This window comes from Geotrypetes seraphini, chromosome 1, assembly GCF_902459505.1.
Source record: "Geotrypetes seraphini chromosome 1, aGeoSer1.1, whole genome shotgun sequence".
Taxonomy (NCBI): domain Eukaryota; kingdom Metazoa; phylum Chordata; class Amphibia; order Gymnophiona; family Dermophiidae; genus Geotrypetes; species Geotrypetes seraphini.
This window is the reverse complement of record NC_047084.1, coordinates 473070342-473090185: the sequence shown is the minus strand read 5'-3', so window position 1 is coordinate 473090185 and position 19844 is coordinate 473070342. Positions and strand designations below refer to the sequence as shown.

The window sequence follows — 19844 nt, the reverse complement described above, 5'->3', positions numbered from 1 at the left end:
TGATTCAGAATAGTGGATAAGGTTCCAAGTGCCCTGGGAATTTCTTACTCTTCACCCTTAGGGAAGGAGCCCCAGGTAAAAGCAAGCACTCACCCCATTATGGATGAGCTGAGGGGGAAGGTATGTGACAGATTAATGGGTTTTCCCTCCCCCATGCAAATATTATACCCCTGGACAGCAGGAGATGCTAATCAAATGTGGAGCTACAGGTCCCAGTATGCACTGGCCTATGGAGCTCAGTGCTTAGTCACAGGGACGGGAGTCACAGGAGAGAGGTATCTCTGCCCAGGCAGGTTCATTCTAGAGAGGTCCCCGAGGTAGAAAGAGGAACTCTCATGTTTTCCCTAGATAAAGGCGGAGGCAGGCCTTGGGAAAACAGACTAATGCCTTTATCAGCTGGCTGAGGTAAGCCAAGGCTATATTCTTTGATTGGTGTGAGGCAAACAATAAAGCAAAGTGTTTTTTGTTTCTGTTGTTTGTGTGCCAATTGCTCCTAGCAAGTTGCCCTTTCAAAAATTAAACGCTGCTACAGTAGTTTTCTTTAGTGGCTTCACTCCAGATATCAGCTCAAATTTGATAGTTATAATCACTGTTTCCCAGCGGACCCAACAGTTACCTCTCGTACTATGCCCTGCATTCTACTAAAACTAAATCTAAAATAGCTCCCCCTCTTATCAATTTCTGGACCAGTTGCTTCATTATTTCTAGGAATTTTACCTCCCTAGCACTCCCTGCCCCAGACATAGTACATGAGTTTGTTGTGCCACTAGGGCTTGCATACATCTAAGAAGCTGAAAGCTATAGTAGTTTTACTACCAGAAGGGTCTCTCAAGGTGGACAAGTTTCAGCGGAGAGGCCAGACTAACGATGTACCACCTATCTGGGCAGCAGCAGGTGAGCAGTGTTAGAGGCGGAAGATTGCGTTTGATGCAACAACATCAAATTTACACTGCACAGAAGAAAGGCCCGACAATCTACTTCTGTATTTTTGCCAAGAAAACTTGATAATGATGAGACAACAAAAAGAAGTGACATATAGTGATGGAAGATGGTTTCCTAGATTGGAAGGCGTTTGCCATGCTACTGAGGATGATGCTGGAGGAACTTCTTGTACTTGCACTTGACCAACCTCTTTTTGGATCTTTAACTCATCAAGTTGATAGGACTTGAATTTGAGTCAGTGGCATGTAACACACACAGCACTCCCTGATGTAACATTTATCCAGTAAATATTGGGGTAATTAAGACTAACACACTGCAATTCCTTTTGTCTGAAAGGCAGGAAAGGTTGGCTACTGCATTACCGAACGTGGAGAAAAAAAGACTTCAAGACAACGGGGAGCATAACTTAAACAGCATTCAGCTGCAACATAGTACGCTCACTCTCATCATGAGTCAAAGAAAAAATCTCCACTATCTCTTAAAGAAAAAAAAAAAAAAGGCTGGTCAATCCTCCTCACTGGCAGGCAAATGCACAAATAGCCACAGGCACTCTCAAATCACAGTGGGACACTAGCATAGATTTACTTATCTTCCATTGCAACCATATCAAAAAAAGTCCCAAACAATCCAAACCCGATGGGCGATCCTATTTCACAAAAGTGTTTTCTGGGGATGAACTCCAAGCAGAGAATCCTCGGCATCGTAGTAATGGCTACTCTCAAAACGGCTTTGACGTCAACTGAAATGAAGACTCACATTGACATAATCTAACACTTCCCCTCACTGGAAAGCCTTCCTTCCATTCAGTAGAATGATTTAACCCAGCAGGAGCCACTGTGTAATTTAAAGATCCAACGTTGTTCCTTTTGCCTTAATCAACGTCTTATGTTGCCCTGACAAGCAAGTGAGTTGTTCTAGCACTATGCAACAAAAAGAGGAAAATTTGTGGTTCTTCAATAAACAGTGTTTAACCAACAATTCCATCAATTTTCTAGTAGAAACACAATGTCTATGTTCAGTGAGGCAAGTCTTAAGTTGTCATGAAGTTTGCCCCACATAATAAAGATCACAGGGGCAAATCAACAGGTAAATCACATTGCAAGAAGTGCAGGAAGTGTCAGAATGCAAACTAAATTTGTTTTGTTCTAAGATCAAAAAAAGTAGAGCCATCCTCCATCATAGCACATACGATGGTAGTTCTTCTGTATGTGCTATGATGGTGGAGGCTCTACTTTATAATCAATTGGAGTCTTAGGTCATGCCCATTGCATCTCAAGATGCACTGGGAAGGAGGCCTAAGACTCTGATTGGCCAAGGAGCCTAAGGCCCCCATCTATGGGAGGGGCCTTAGGCATCTGAGCCAGTCAGGGCCTTAGGCCCCTTCCTGATGCATCCCAGGATGAAATGGGAAGGGGAAGGCCCACCATTTTGAAGAGGTGAGCCTGTCAGTCTTTCTTCGAAAAGGTTAGAGAATCGGGGGGTAAGGCATTTGTTTTTTTAAGACAGAGGCAATTTGTGATTCTGTATAGGACACCAGTGTGCAATTTTCATGCGCTTCTTAGGTGGCCACTGAGACCAGCGTTCTATATAGAATCAGTCCCAAAATGCTTAAAACAGTATTTATATCCTTGTTTATACAAATTGATTATTTGAAGGATCAGTGTTGTATAATACAAACATTATTGGTAAACTTCTATAAACTTGATGAAGTTACAGGGAAATACTTTTAAAACCAATAGGAGGAAATATTTTTTCACTCGGAGTATAGTTACGCTGTGGAACACGTTGCCAGAGATTATGGTATGAGCGGTTAATGTAGCTGGTTTTAAGAAAGGTTTGGACAATTTCCTGGAGGAAAAATCCATAGTCTGTTATTGAAACAGACTTGGGGGAAGCCACTGCTTGCCTTAGATCAATGACATGGAATGTTGCTACTATTTGGGTTTTTGCCAGGTACTAATAACCTCGATTAGTCACCGTGAAGATGGGTTACTGGGTTAGAAAGACCATTGGTCTGACCCAGTAAGGCTATTCTTATGTTCTTAACTTCTTTGCTTCATAATACAATGCTGTATAGATGTATACGTGTGATAGAATTAATTTTCTGGTAGGCTTTCCTTTTGATGATGGTATGAAAGTGGCCTATGTGTAGTAGGAAATAAGATACTGTACTAAAGCAATAATTAGCTCAGTATACTGTTGATGTGGGGTTGAGGGTAAAGGCTAAAGGGGGCGTAATAGTGCACATTTTCCGGCATTATCGTTTGCAGGGCCTATGGCAGTTGACATGATTAACATATGCTAGCTATTAGTAAGTAACCCCCTAAGTATGAAAACCTGAGCCCTCAAAGTGTTGTTTTAGTTTCCACTTAAAAGGGTTTTCATTTTTAAAAATGAATGAATTAGAACAGCATTAGTTTGTTAATCAACTTGTAGTACAGATTTATTTAAAATATTTTTAATTACCCTCCTGATGTTGTTTCCCCTTAATTGTTTTCTATTCCTTAAAAAATTGTAGTTCACCCCCTCTTTCCTTATGTTTCATTATCTGGTATGTATATTAATTGTATGTTTATTGGTATAAATTGTTTTATCTTGTCCCCTAAAATTATTTTTGTTATACGCATTGAAAATATTTGATATTGCGTTTACATCAAAATTTTAATAAACTTGAAACTTGTTTATTTGTAAGCAGTGCAATCGTTTTCAGTGTTTTGTACATTGTACATTTGTACATTGTAGATTGCTAGATGTGAATAAGGTTAAGTATAAATCAGTGTATCGCAAACTGTGTGTCTCCTGAGATTTCTGGTATGCCGCAACACACTAGCGAGGAGGAGAGTTGTCCATGCTGGCTGCCTGCCTACAGGACGAGCCTCTCGCGGTGAGAGGCATGTACTGTAGGAAGTCAGCCGGTGTGGACGACTCTCCTCCTGGCCAGCATCTCTCCTCTTCTCCCTGTACCTCTCAGATCCCTGTAACAGTGGGGTTGCAGCAAGACGGGCCTTTCCACATGCGCGGATGTTGACGCGATGATGTCATGCATGTGTGTGATGTCATTGTGTCGACTTCCGGGTGCCTTCCAGCCGGGGCACTCCATTTAGTGTGCTGCCGGCTGGAAATGTTTGCAGGACACTGGTATAAATCAGCTGTATTCATCTTATGAATTTAACCTGGAACCTTCTACCGTATTTTCACGCATATAATGCGCGCGTTATACATGATTTTACAAACCGTGCATAACCGTGCGCATTATACGTGTGAGCGCGTTGTACAAATTTTTTTTTTTCATTCCGATCTGGCATCCCCTCTGCGAACCGGCATCCTCCCCCCCCCCCCCGCTCGCGTCACCCCCTCTCCCCGGCGATCCTACATCCCCCCCAGCACCGCAAAACATCTCTTACCCGATTGGGCACCGGCACCAGCACCAATGCACAGGACGTGCCAGTGCCCGAAGATCCTCCCTCGTTGGGCTGGGCTGGGCTGGGCGGTGCGAGGGAGATCCTCCTTCTTCCCTGTGCCGGGCTGGACTGGGCTTTGAGCATTTGCGCATGCTCAAAGCCTTCTGGTCTCGCTCTCTCCGATGCGCGTTATATGTGTGAAAATACGGTAATTTCTGTTAGATTTTGGATCTCTTGTGCCATACTAAAAGCTGACTGCAGTACATAAACATACTTTTTTTTCTAGGCTTTCCAGGCTCTTCCTGACACAGTTGATGAAATTGACGCTTTACTAAATGAAGAGAAATCCAGAGCTTCCTGCTTCACAGGTCTAAATGCTTCGGTATGATTTTTCCTCTTCAGTTCTTACCTCCTACGCTGTACTAGAGTTCTTAGTAAAAATAAGTTAGGCAGCAGGAACAATGTGCTGCAAACGCCAGATTCTGAATCTATTAGAATTTTAAGTAGGGCTTCTGAAGGAACAATGTGTTCTGTTCTTTGTATATAAAAAAAAAGGTTGGGTTAACCTGCTAGAATGCCAATGTCTGTCTTTTAAATGAAAGATATTGTATCTCAATCAAATTTAGTGTGTAAACAGATTGGTTATATAGAAAATGGTAACGTCCAAGTTATCAAAATTTGCTTTCAAATTCTCCCTCCTACTTCTATTTCCTATCTCCCCTCTTTTTTCAACCTTTCAAAGTCCTTTAGACCATTGTAGTCTTATTAGAATGTTTATTTTCTTATTTTTTCTCATCTATAGCTCTATTTTAATTTTTTCATTACTCTACTAATTGTCATTTTTCTAGGTACTTTAGTTAGATTGTGAGCCTTCGGGACAGTAAGGGAATATCTAAGTACCTATTTTACTTATATTTTACTTATAATTTTAATGCACCCTATTGTCTGTTTTTTTTCTGTAAACCGCTTAGAATCCTAACGGAGTTTAGCGGTATATAAGAAATAAATTACATTACATTACATTTAAATCATTTTTGCTTTATTATTTTCATTCTGATATTTTTTTAAAGAGTTACTTTTGCTATTATAGGTTGTTGATGAATATAAGAAAAAAGCAAAAGAAATGCAACAACTCTCGGAAGAGCTAGATCGAAAGAAAACGGAGCTGGAAAACTATAAGCACAACATTTCTGAGGTGCGGTTGCGGTACTTTAACATTTGTTTGCATAGATTGAAAAAGATCTCTAATAAGACGGCCCTTTTACACATCTATGATGGTTGGATTAAGACTTTATAGAGAAGTTATTGGTGTTCATTGACTGTGCTGTTTCTTCTAATCAGTTCATTATTCTAAGCATTTTTAATGTGTATGAGAAATATTGACGCTGGCACTGCTCCAAAAAGTCCTCATTTTACCCTAGTTAGCATCCTGGGCTTTCATGAATTTCATCCTTTAAGAACAAAAATTACTAAACAAAATATTGTCTCAGATAAAGGAGAATTATTGTTATTGTTATTTGTCTCCTTTCTTTCACTCTCCTTTTGAGACTACTAAAATGACCGAGGGGCCAATTCACACAAGTGACAGTATGTCAAATCCATACCAGACATTTGAGATCTGCTATTCTTGTACTGTATCTGCCACTGGAATGAATCAGCAGCACACTAGAGGTTCCCTTTCCCCTGTGATTGTAGGAGTGTGTGGCGCAGTGGTTGAAGCTACAGCCTCAGCACCCTGGAGTTGTGGGTTCAAACCCCGCGCTGCTCCTTGTGACCCTGGGCAAATCACTTAATCCTCCATAGCCCCAGGTACATTAGCTAGATTGTGAGCCCACCGGGACAGATAGGGAAAATGCTTGAGTACCTGATTGTAAAACCGCTTAGATAACCTTGATAGGCGGTATATAAAATCCTAATTTTAAAAAAAAAAAAATTTCTGAAAACAGTTTCTTGTAAAGGTTTCTTTGTGGGCCCTCAAACAAAATTTAAGGAAGAACCTTAACCATACCTTACTGTCTTTGCGAGGTGCAGATTAGTAAAAATATGTCCCTGCTGGCTTATCACAAGACAGAACACAATAAACATTTACAATCTTCTAGATAGTTCATATAGACTTCATCTTAGCTGCATTCATAATTCACAGAAATGCAATGACTGAAAACTATTGAGATTTAACCTGCACAAAAGCCTCAAAGTACAGTATGTTTTATTCTTGTACAATCTCTCTGGAAGCAGAACGGACGGGATCTTGTATCTCTATTAGCTTCTGCTGCAGGGCAACTAAAAGATGATCCCTCCCCTTTGGGCTACCTGCCTGGGAATTTCCTGTCTTGCCCAGTTTGTTCCTGCAGCTTCACTGCATGGTTTCAACTCAGTTAATTCTGCTCGTGATTTGTTTTCACTTCCTAGTCCTTTTTTGAATTTATTTTTTTTTCGCGGGTTAGCCCATATGCTGCGAATCAACTCTGTGCGAGTGATCCTTCGGTGGGAGATCGGAGACATTTTTAATTTTGTCTGTTTCCAGAGGGTGCTCTGTAAGCCTGAAACTGCAGGAAGCCCTCTGGCCAGCCTGCAGATTGAATCGGGTCTCCAGGTTTGGGAGCCATCTCTCCCCTGGTTTGTCCACAAAGGGGTAGAGCTCAGGCTGCTGCGGTTCCGAGGAGGTACGCTGGGATCGGAACTGCGCACGTGTCTTTCCTGATTTCCCTGAGGGGTCCTGGTGGTCGTGATCTGAAGTGGCAAGGAAGTTGAGGCTGCCAGAAGATCTGAAAAATCCAATTTAATCAGCTCCTGAGGTAATGATCTCCCTATGCTTGCACAGTGTATTGCTGGCTGTCATTGAAATGTATTCCTTAAAAATGTGTGGCAACAATATGTATTTGTCCAGCCACCGAATGCTTAATAAACAGTCAAAATCAATCGAGTCTGGATATGTTGGTGTTATTTCCTCAATCCTCCTTGTTTTCGTAGGAAGCCTCAACCCCACCACTCCACCGCTGTATTATCTTATAACTGCGGGAAGAATTACGTGGTGCCTCTTCATTGGCTGTCCATTCAAATATTTATACAGTGTCGTTTGTGCAAATTTAGTCCAATAAGAAATAAATAAAGAATAAATATCTTATATCTTATCTATAAATATAAAGTGCTTAAGTACTTAGCTCCATTTCAGCCAAAACCTGGGAGTCTGACCCGACATGTTTCGCTCAAAAAAGAGCTGTATCAAGGGTCTCCCTAAACAATAGAAAATAAAGAGAAGAAAGTTGTAAAACACACACTACTGTCCAACTAACCCCTCTATTAAAACTCAACCTCCATTATTTTAGACTCACCGAGGTCGCTGTCGTCATCCGACTCCACTAAATTTTAGTTGTGTGAGAAAAGATGGCGGCGGTATCTTTCCCCCGGGTTTAAATCCTCCCACAATACTTCATTAATGTGCACGCCCCCTGTGACCCATTCGCTCGAAAATCAACCAATCACAGTCGCCCATTCAATCTCGCTGTTCAAGCCCCTGGGTTCTACTGTATCAAGGGTGAGTGTGAACAATGTTATATCTTCACCCTTGATACATTGAGCTTGGCAGTAGAGATTGACACAGTGACTGAACACCACAGCAAATCGCGGTGAACCGTGGTTTAGCTGTGGGGACGGGAAAAAAATTGGGCTGTCTACCACTGGAACGGGAGCAAGGCCTTTTACCACCCCATGTGAGGGATGGGGGGATTATTTCTGTCTTAGTTTTGTTTTAGGGTACTTACATTTGGGGGTGGGTGAATGGATGGGAAGATATTATCAATAGGAATATGATATGGCTTTTTGCGGTAATCTATGTTTTTGTGTTTTATTGAATAATCATTGGGAGGTGGGGGGGAAATGGTTGTTTAAGAACATGTGTAAGTTGAATGTGCTTTTATTGTATTATTATATGTTACATTTGTTGTATTGCACTATTTAAGTTTTGAAAATCAATAAAGAATTTTAAAATATATATATATATTTAGCTTATTCCTTCCTTATAAATCAAAGTTCTGGCTGCTGAACTAGAGAAAGCTGGCAGGGATTTGTTTATAGATTTTTATCAACACAACTAATATACTACTTTATCCTAAAGCAAAAAATAAATAAATAAATAGAATTTTTTTTTTTTCTACCTTTGTTGTCTGGTTTCTGCTTTCCTCATCTTCTCATTCAGTTCCTTCTATCCACTGTCTGTCTTCTCTCTGCATCTTCCATTTGCTCTGTTACTGTGCCTCTCCCTTCACCCTCCCCCCCCAATTGGTCTGGCACCCATCTTCTTCCCTCCACTCCCCTCATAGTCTGGCATCTCTGTCTTCTTTCCTTCCAGCATCTTCTCCCCACTCTCTGTTCCCCATTTCCCTTCAGCGTCTTCTCCCCACTCTTTGTTCCCCATTTCCTTTCAGCATCTGTTCCTTTCTACCCCCCTTCAGTGTCTGTTGCTTCCCTTTCCACCACCACCCTTCCCTCTCGCCACCTCACCGCCCTTCACCACCCCTCGTGCGGTCTGAGCATCTCCTTCTCTCCCCCTTACCTTCGCGGCGCGTTTTAAGTTTACAGAGTAACTTTCTCAAGCCGCTGGAGCCTTCCTGCAGTCTTGTGTATCTGTGGGCGGAAGCTTCTCCTCTGACGCAGCGGGGCGGTGGATGGCCTTGTTCCCGTAACCGCAGTGAGCACTTCCCCCCCCCATTTCGGCGGGCTACCCACGGCTAGCAGAGGGTAACAGCCACCATGTCATTCTCTAATCAACACCTCTTCATATCTCTAACTCTACTAAGATCCTTGGAGTTATTATCAGGGTAATCCCGGAGGACTGGAGGATAGCAAATGTTACACCTATCTTTGAAAAAGGATCGAGAGGCGACCCAGGGAACTACAGACCGGTGAGCTTAACCTCAGTTCCGGGGAAGATGGCCGAATCATTGATCAAGGAAAGTATCATGAGCAAATAGAAAAAAATAATCTGTTGAGAACAAGCCAGCATGGTTTCTGTAAAGGAAGATCATGCCAAACGAACCTACTGCATTTCTTTGAGGGGATAAGCGAACAACTGGACAAAGGTGACCCTATAGACATCGTATATCTGGATTTCCAAAAAGCCTTCGACAAGGTACCCCACGAGCACCTACTAAAGAAGCTGTGGAGCTACGGGGTGGAAGGGGACGTGCACAGATGGGTCAAAAATTGGCTGGCAGACAGGAAGCAGAGGGTAGGAGTAAAGGGACACTACTCTGACTGGAAAGTGGTCACGAGTGGTGTCCCACAGGGGCCAGTGCTGGGACCGCTGCTGTTCAATATATTCATTAATGACCTGGAAACAGGGACGAAGTGCGAAGTTATAAAATTCGCGGACGACACAAAACTCTCCAGTAGGATCAGAACTGTTGAGGAATGCAAAGAACTACAAAGTGACCTGAACAAACTGGGTGAGTGGGCAAAAAGATGGCAGATGAACTTCAATGTAGAGAAATGTAAAGTCTTGCACATAGGGAAAGGGAACCCGATGTACAGCTATACGATGGGAGGGAGGGTACTAGGGGAAGGCAAACTAGAAAAAGACTTGGGGGTATTGGTGGATACAACGATAAAGCCAGTGGCACAATGTGCAGCGGCCTCAAAGAAAACGAACAGAATGTTGGGCATTATCAAAAAAGGTATCACTACCAGAACGAAGGAAGTTATCCTGCCGCTGTATCGAGCGATGGTGCGCCCACATCAGGAGTACTGCGTCCAATACTGATCGCCGTACCTTAAGAAGGATATGGCGATACTCGAGAGGGTCCAGAGAAGAGCAACAAAGATGATAAAGGGCATGGAAAACCTTTCATATGCTGAAAGGCTAGAGAAGCTGGGGCTCTTTACCCTGGAGAAGCGGAGACTTAGAGGGGACATGATAGAGACTTATAAAATCATGAAAGGATAGAGAAGGTGGAGAGGGACAGATTCTTCAGACTAGCGGGGACATCAAAAACAAGAGGGCATTCAGAAAAACTGAAAGGAGACAGATTCAAAACAAATGCTAGGAAGTTCTTCTTTACTCAGAGGGTGGTGGACACCTGGAATTCGCTTCCAGGAGAGGTGATAGGACAGAGTACAATATTGGGTTTCAAAAAGGGATTGAATGACTTCCTGAAGGAGAAAGGGATTACAGGGTATAGATAAAGGGTTACTATACAGGTTACTTCAGGATTAGGATATAAACAATTTAGGTGGTGGAGAACTTACAGGTCATGGACCTGGGGAGCCACCGTGGGAGTCGACTGCTGGGCACGATGGACCCCTGGTCTGACCCGGCAGAGGCAATGCTTATGTTCTTAGATAAGCTCAGTGGTAAGAAAAAGCTTTTACAAATTAAGAATGATCAGATCATTCTCCAGTCTACTAGAACCCTCATCTCTTAGTATTCTGTTACACTTCCTTGTAATTTCGCAAATTGACTACTGCAATTCCCTATATCAAGGAATAACCCCAAAAGAATTTAGAAGGTTACAAATTATCCAAAACACAGCAGTCAAATTAATCTATAACACAAAAAAGTTTGATCACGTTACTCCATTCCTAATAAAATTCCATTGGTTACCAATCACACATAGAATCACATACAAAATCCTATTGCTTACCTTCAAGGTGAAACTAACACGCACTCCTGGATTTATAGACAGACTTCTCATCCCACACTTTCCATCTAGAACAGTGTTTTTCAATCTTTTTACACCCGTGGACCGGCAGAAATAAAAGAATTATTTTGTGGACCGGCAAACTACTAAGACTGAAATTTTAAAAACCCATTTCCGCCCCATCTCCGCGAGCTCGGTCCCTGCAAATTAAACATAAACCGACAACAAGCGAAACAAAGCACTACACTCGTTAGAAGGAACTAGTTTTCTTTACTTTTTTTTTTTAAATTACAAAGCTGAAAGATCCCAGGACAATCGAAATTACGAACTTAGCGGTACTAACGGGGACACATGCTTTCCTCTCAGCAACCACTTTTTTTTTTTTTTTAATGACACTCAACGCCCTGCCCAACCTGTCAAAGTGGGACATACCATATCCCGGAGATGGGAAGTGCTCAGAGCCACAGACGCATTTAGGAAGAGAAGAGAAACGTCTACCAAATGTATCTAAGCTCTCGCACGAGCCGCTGCAATTAACTACCATGTATGGAGGCACTCGGTAACCACGCGGTTACCGCCCCGGGGCAGACTGGGGTGGGGGAAGGCAGAGAGCGAGGGGTGGCCGACAACCGAGCCTTCCAGAAGAATGTCCCCTCATAGCACACTCACCACAGTGCTCAAAATGAGTCTTCTTCACTCCGGCCGAGTTGCAAGTCCCACCGGTGGTCGCCATCTTGGCCGTCTGACGTACCCGACATTCAATCCTTCAAACCTCAATGTGTATAACGTCATAGCTATGAAATGCTGGGAGGAGGAGAAGGCGTGGCAAGAACAGGCTCACCCCACTGCTCCCCTCTACCTTGACTGGCTGACAGGCTAGGCAGACGCTGCGCTTAAGTAAGCATGTCGCTCCTTTTAGATTCAAAGCTCAAAAGACTGGGAAGGGCAGGAGGAGGCGTGGCAAGAACAGGCTCATCTGCCCCCCTTCAACTGTAATTGGTTGATAGAATTGACAGACAATGCATGTTTGTAAGAGTTTAGCACTTAAATGAAAAGCTAGTGTAAAGCTCGGGGACATGCCAAATACTACTTAACTAATCCGATCTTGCCAGTCCTGCACGGACCGGCAGGAATTTTCTGCGGACCGACACCGGTCCGCGGACCGGCAGTTGAAGAACACTGATCTAGAACACTCTGAGCCACCAACACCTTCTAATTATTCCCTCTTTATGCCATCTATTTTACGATACCATTAGAAAGAAGATTTTCTCTGTTACAGCCCCTCCTACATTGTGGAACTCGTTACCCTCACATCTTCAAGAAGAAACACCTATGGACAAATTAATTTTTTTTATTCTTTAATTGAAAAATAATGCAATTAAAACAATCTTACTTATACAATTATGTACAAAACAATACATTAACTCATTATATATCTTATTTAATAACAAATGCTAAAAGTTTAAATAATCTATAATCTATATATATAAAATCGGAGGTATGTATGTGTGTGTGTATGTGCCGCGATCACGCAAAAACGGCTTGACCGATTTGAACGAAACTTGGTATGCAGATCCCTCACTACCTGGGATGATATGTTCTGGGGGTCTCACGGCCCACCTGCACACGTGGGCGGAGCTACAAACATAAAATCAGATTTCACCCATTCATGTCAATGGAAAAAATGTAAAAAGCTGCCATTCTCACAGTAATTCAAAAACGGCTTGACCGATTTGAACGAAACTTGGTATGCAGATCCCTCACTACCTGTGGTGCTATGTTCTAGGGGTCTCTTCACCCAAGAATTTATATGTTCTTGCTCCTGGAGGTGAAACTAAAAATGTTGTTTATAATCACGTTTTGCGTTAGTTGTATTGTATTCATTTTGTCAAATATTTCACATTATAATTTGAATATTGTACTTTTTATTAAGCTGTAAAACAATAATTTCATTCACCACTATAAAGTATCTTTATTTGAATCCATTTACAGTGTTATTGCTATAATTAAATACCCGTGCAACGCCGGGTCATCAGCTAGTACCTAATATAACTCATCCCTCCCATCCCTACTCCCTCTCCCCCCGGTAAGAAGAAATGTGCAGGAGATTTATAAGATGTGGCATAAGGTTATATATCAAAGATCAATTGGGATTATCATTTTTGGAAATTATTCCAAATTTCATAAGCACTCCAAATGGTGTTATAATTCTGTAGCTGATTTCTCTGAAGAGCAGTTAATTTAGGCATCTGCTGAATGTATTGAACTTTAACCAATAATACTCGCAGATCTGGTAAATCTAATTGTTTCCAGGCAGATGCCAAAACAAGTCAACCTGCTGTCATTGTCAAATGTATCCATTTCTGATGTTTTAGGGGCAGGCCGTCCAGTCCCTTATTCAAGAGACAGCATTCCATGGTCTTAGAGATCGGAATGCCTAGTACTTCCTCAATAAAGGAAATTACTTTATCCCAATAGATCTGTGCTTTAGTACAATGCCACCAAATATGTTCAAAAGTGCCTATTTCCATGCATCCTCTCCAACATTTATCCGATCCATTCCCATACATAGCCCGCAATCAAGCTGGTGTATAATACCAACAGAAAAACATCATGTATCCATTCTCTATCATATTGCTGGCTATATTACCTTATAAAAGAGAATGCAATATTTTAAACCATTCCTTATCAGAATAAGTTTTACCCATAATCTTTTCCCAGCGACATCTATATTTCAAAGGGGGATGAAGATGCTCCAATTGTGCATTGTATAATCTAGTGATACTTCTTCGCCCACTCTCTTTTATCATGACCTTCCCTAAATCCAACTATTGTACAACAAATAATTCTTTTAAAACCACTTTTCTAACAAAAACTTTCGATTTGTCTATAATAGAAAAGATCACTTGGTGCAAGGCCATACTCTTCTCTCAATGTTTCAAAAGGGATAATTTCCCCATCTTCCAATAATTGGCCTAGTGTTTTAAGGCCTTTCTTTCCCCAAAGATGAAAGGCCACATCAACTTCTCCTGGAGTAAATTTAGGCATATATATAATAACAGCCCCCATAAAATAATTTTTATCCCGGTAATATCGCCTAAGTATCTGAATCCATAAGTCAAGAGTATGTCGTATTACCGGGTTAGACTTCTGAGCTATTACAGAGAGTTAACATAAGAATTGCCGCTGCTGGCAGTCCGCTCATGCGGTGGCCCCCAAGTCAAAGACCAGTGCTCTAAATGAGTCCAGCCTCACCTGCATACGTTCCAGTTTAGCAGAAACTTGTCCAACTTTGTCTTGAATCCCTGGAGGGTGTTTTCCCCTATAACAGAGTCCAGAAGAGCGGTCCAGTTTTCTACCACTCTCTGGGTTGTGAGAGTTGGAGCCAGGGTATCGTCCACAATGGAGGCCCTCCCAATATCTCCTCTTCCATACATACTCAAGATTTTCCATCATCCTATTTCCAATTAACTAAATATCGTAATTGGGCTGCTTGATAGTAATATTGAAATTGTGGTACTGCCATTCCTCCCAGTTTCCTGAGTTGGTACATCATAGCTCAGGAAACTCTTGGAGTCTTTTTTTTTTAATTTAAATATAACAATTATAATACATACAGTATTCTAAAGCAATATGAGTCCATATCAAGGAAGAGAAAGAGGTCATTCTTGAACATACATAACCAACAAATAAAAGAAAAAAAAAAAAGCCTGTATATCTCTCTTTTAAGTTTTAGTTTGAACACCCGTTTCCCTATCTATCAGGAATCTTTCCAATTGATCAGGTTCAAAAAAGGCATATGACATATTTGAATAAGTACTCATACATTTAGCAGGAAATTTTAAGAAAAAAGATGCTTCCAATGATAATACACGAGATTTGTATTGAAGAAATTGTTTCCGCCTAAACTGGGTAGCTCTACAAACGTCTGGACTCTTGGAGTCTTATGACACCAAATGAAAGCGAATATCTTCCACTCTAACTGTGAAAAGAATTTTTTAGGTAAAAGGATTGGTAAGGCTGAGAATAGATATAACAACCTCGAGAGAATCAGCATTGTACTCTTCCCAGCCAGGAAATATTTAAATGTTTCCACCTTTCAATAGCCTGCCAAATCAATTTGAAGAGAGTGAGATAATTAGCAACATATAACAATTCTACATGCTTTGTTAAATTGATCCCCAGATATCGTAATGATTCTTGTGCCCATTTGAAGGAATAATTACTAGAAATCCATCCTCGATCTAAATCTGACAGGGTAAGATCTAGAATTTCTGACTTAGACACGTTTATCCGAAATCCTGACATCTGTCCAAACTTGATTAGAAATAGCTGGGAACTACAAAGCCCACTAACAGGCTGTGCTTTTTTCAGTTTCCAGGGGGCAGTTGCCCTAGTTGCATTACCCTTATTCCTGCCATGTGTGACAGGGGTATTCTTTTACCATGATTTTTCTATGTTGCATTCTGTATTAATTTGACTTGTTCAGTTTTCTCGAAAGTGGAGATGATGTTTGTGAGAAGGAAAGGAGAGAGGGGTTTTGTTGATTCTTGTTCTGTATTGTATGAGATTTATAAAATGATAATTGTACAGAATATTATTTTTCTACTTTAACAAAATAAGTTCAATATAAAATCATAACTATTCAAGGCTTGTGCAGATGGGATTAGATGGTTTGCGGGGACGGGGACAAATTTTTTTGCCACGTCATTCTCCACTTGGCAGTTGGTGTCAATGTACACCATCATACAGAAGGCCAGTTTGACAATTTTATATATTAAAACTGATTTATACTTGGTAGATGATTTTGAAATTAATCTGCTGATGCAAATAGTCATAAAATGCTGCAGTTTCTTTTTCAATAGTTTTGACTTATTTGTGCTTGTTTTCAGGTAAAAGAAAAGTGGCTGAATCCTCTGAAACAGCTAGTAGAACAAATCAATGAAAAATTCAGTTTATTTTTTAGTTCCATGCAATGTGCAGGAGAAGTAGATCTACACACAGAAAAGGAGGTAAGAAATTTTGGGCTGATGATCACGTGTCGATCATGCAAAAGTGTTGTTTATAGAATTGTGGCTTCATGAAAGGTAGGTGCTGGAAATATAAGCCAGGGTTTTAAAGGCATACATTTCCAGCGCCTATCTTTCACGTAAATCGTGGCTACGGAGGCACTTTGAAACACTTAAAACCACTTCCGGTGTTAGCCATGGATACAGTGGCGTTAGGTGTCGTAAAGCACCTCTGTAGCCACGATGAAGGTGCCGTTTTTCTAGACGCCTACATTTTTTAAAAAGCTATTTTAATCCTATTTAAACGGGCACCAGTAGGGCACCATTTATAGAATATGGGCCTTAGGCTTTTATATTTGGTCTTTATTTTATTCTAAATGTTTTTATTGGACCTTGCTTAGTTAATAGGAGAGCTATAAATGAAAAATGCATAAATAAAATAAATTCACTATTTTTATAAATTTTTGGCAGCAGCTTTTTTTTTCCTTTTCACTGTCAGATAAATCAAAACCAGTTTGGGAGACTTTTATCTTCATTTAATTCTCTGAGAACAAGCAGGATGCTGTATTCTTACAAATGGGGGTGACATCATCCAACAGAGCCCACATGGGAATGTTTCCCAGATCATATTCCAGAAGCTTTTGAAAGCATTGCACTGTATATGCAAGAGCCTTCCCATCTACCACTATCATACAGGATCTGATCAGTCAGTTTTTTTTCTATGGAGCAGTAGTATTCGAGATTGTTGTGAAGAGATTGTTTTCTTCAGAATTTGCCTGTTATCATTCAGAAAATGGAAAAAAGACCAAACAGAGGAGAACCAAAAAGTGCACAAAGAACACCAGAAGGAGTGTCACCGAGTGGTTAGAAAAGCAAAAAGAGAATACGAAGAGAGACTGGCAGAGGAAGCAACAAACTTCAAGTCGTTCTTCAGATACGTCAAGGGGAAGCAACCGGCGAGAGAAGAAGTGGGACCATTGGATGATGGAGACAGAAAGGGAGTAGTAAAAGAAGAGAAAGAGATAGCTGATAGGTTAAATGAGTTTTTCACGTCAGTCTTCACGATGGAGAATACAACCAACATTCCGGAACCCGAGGAGATCGTAATAGGAGACCAAGATGATAAGCTGGTCAATTTAGAGGTAAGCCAAGAGGATGTACTCAAGCAGATAGACTAAAGAGCGACAAATCGCCAGGTCCGGACGGCATTCACCCAAGGGTACTCAAGGAACTAAAAAACGAAATAGCGGAGCCACTTCGACAGATATGCAACCTATCCTTAAAAACCGGAGAGATCCCGGAGGATTGGAAAATAGCAAATGTCACGCCCATCTTCAAGAAGGGCGCAAGGGGCGACCCAGGAAACTACAGGCCGGTGAGCCTGACCTCAGTCCCGGGAAAGATGATGGAGGCACTGATTAAAGACAGCATCTGTGAACACATCGAAAACAATGGGCAGCTAAAACCAAGTCAACATGGCTTCTGCAAGGGTAGGTCATGCCTCACAAACTTATTGTACTTCTTTGAGGGGATGAACAGCCAGGTGGATAAAGGGGAATCTATAGACATCATTTACCTTGACTTCCAAAAAGCCTTCGACAAGGTACCACACGAGAGACTGCTTAAGAAGATATGGAACCACGGGGTACAAGGGGAGGTCCATCGATGGATCAAAATCTGGCTGGCAAACAGGAAGCAGAGGGTTGGCGTAAAGGGCCACTACTCAGACTGGAAAGGGGTCACGAGCGGAGTTCCGCAGGGGTCGGTGCTGGGACCGCTCCTGTTCAATATCTACATAAACGACCTAGAGGCGGGAACCAAGTGTGAAGTCATTAAATTTGCAGATGACACCAAACTATACTGCAGGGCTCAAACCAGGGAAGACTGCAAAGATCTCCAAAAGGATCTAACGCAGCTGGAAAAGTGGGCCGAAAAATGGCAAATGAGCTTCAACAAAGGGAAATGCAAGGTCATGCACGTGGGGAAAAAGAACCCGATGTTCACATACAAAATGGGGAGAACAGCACTAGGGGTCAGTAACCTTGAGAGAGACCTGGAAGTGATGGTAGACGCAACACTGAAGGCATCGGCGCAATGCGCCACGGCCTCAAGGAAAGCAAACAGAATGTTGGGTATCATTAAGAAGGGTATTACAACCAGGACGAAGGAAGTCATCATGCCGCTGTATCGTGCAATAGTGCGGCCGCATCTGGAGTACTGTGTCCAGTACTGGTCGCCGTACCTCAAGAAAGACATGGCGGTACTTAAGGGAGTACAAAGAAGAGCAACTAAACTGATAAAGGGAATGGAAAATCTCCCATATACCGACAGATTGAAGCAGTGGGACTTTTCTCCCTGGAAAAGCGGAGACTTAGAGGAGACATGATAGAAACCTTCAAGATCCTGAAGGGCATAGAAAAAGTAGACAGGGACAGATTTTTCAAATTATGGGGCACCACAAGTACAAGGGGGCACTCGGAGAAATTGAAAGGGGACAGGTTTAGAACAAACGCTAGGAAGTAATTTTTCACTCAGAGGGTGGTGGATACATGAAACGCGCTTCCAGAGGCTGTTGTAGACAAGAAAACATTAAATGATTTCAAAGAAGGTTTGGATAGATTCCTAGAAGAAAAAGGGATTGAGGGGTATAGATAGGTATAGACCATTACTCAGGCAATGGGCCTGATGGGCTGCCGCGGGAGCGGTCCGCTGGGCAGGATGGACCTATGGTCTGCCTCAGCGGAGGCAACTTCTTATGTTCTTATGTATAAGTGGGGCCTTAATCCCAAGTAATTTTTCCCTTAAGGTTTTTAGCATTTTTAAATATTTATTTTTGTTTTTTTGAAGCTCATTAGGCCCTCTTAGATCTGGGGCAGCTAGTTAGGTTCTTTTTTCACATGTGAGGAATTTGATTTTGCCGCAACTATTTTTCCCATGTTCCAGCAGAAAGTTACCAGTGCAACAGAAAGTTACCAGTGCAACAGGACAGAGTCCATTACTGACACCTATAAATGGTGTCTAAAATGCCTCTTTTTGTAAATTTTGTTTGTAGGTATTATAGAAAGGCATCAAAGGTAATGAAAAACAATGCAAAAAATAATTTTTGGTGCCAAGAATTTCAGTCCATTGACATTGGATTCGCTCTCCCAGAGTTCAAAGGAAGCCCTTGCAGCCTCCCTCTGAGCATATGCCAGCCCCCCTCCCCCTTTATATGCCCTATGCTGATATCTCATGACCTCAGTCTTTCCCTAGTTAGGTCTTATAGTGGTGCTTAGCAATGTCATCCATAGGGTAGGAGTGGGATAGAGTGACTGATTGATCCTGCTGTCTTGGAGAACCTCCATTACAGATAAGTAACTTCACTTTCTCCCTGGACAAGCAGGATGGGTCAGTCACCCTTTGTGCCTCACCAACTGAGGGGTGTAGAAGGGCGAGTGGCTTCCTGATGGATTTGGTCTTTGGGCCCCTTCCATGCGTTGACCCACTGCTGTGGCAGGATGAAGCTGCTGGATCCCTTACTGTGTTCACCATACACTTTATATTATGTTTGTTTGTTTTTTGAATGTCAAGGACAGAATGGCAGTGTTGCGGTTTTAAAATTAATTTATATATATATATATCTATATATATAAAATCGGAGGTATGTATGTGTGTGTGTATGTGTGTATGTGCCGCGATCACGCAAAAACGGCTTGACCGATTTGAACGAAACTTGGTATGCAGATCCCTCACTACCTGGGATGATATGTTCTGGGGGTCTCGCGGCCCACCTGCACATGTGGGCGGAGCTACAAACATAAAATCAGATTTCACCCATTCATGTCAATGGAAAAAATGTAAAAAGCTGCCATTCTCAC

At 41.7% G+C, this 19844-nt stretch overlaps 1 protein-coding gene across 1 annotated transcript in view; it reads left to right on the top strand.

Annotated features, from left to right (window-relative positions):
- The window catches only part of SMC5 (structural maintenance of chromosomes 5), a 210377-nt gene that overhangs the window by 171415 nt on the left and 19118 nt on the right, over positions 1–19844 (top strand). Inside the window, exons 19-21 of the mRNA XM_033924682.1 lie at positions 4630–4725; positions 5434–5538; positions 15871–15990. Coding sequence (XP_033780573.1) covers positions 4630–4725; positions 5434–5538; positions 15871–15990 — 321 coding nt within the window. The remainder of the gene's footprint in view (positions 1–4629; positions 4726–5433; positions 5539–15870; positions 15991–19844) is intronic.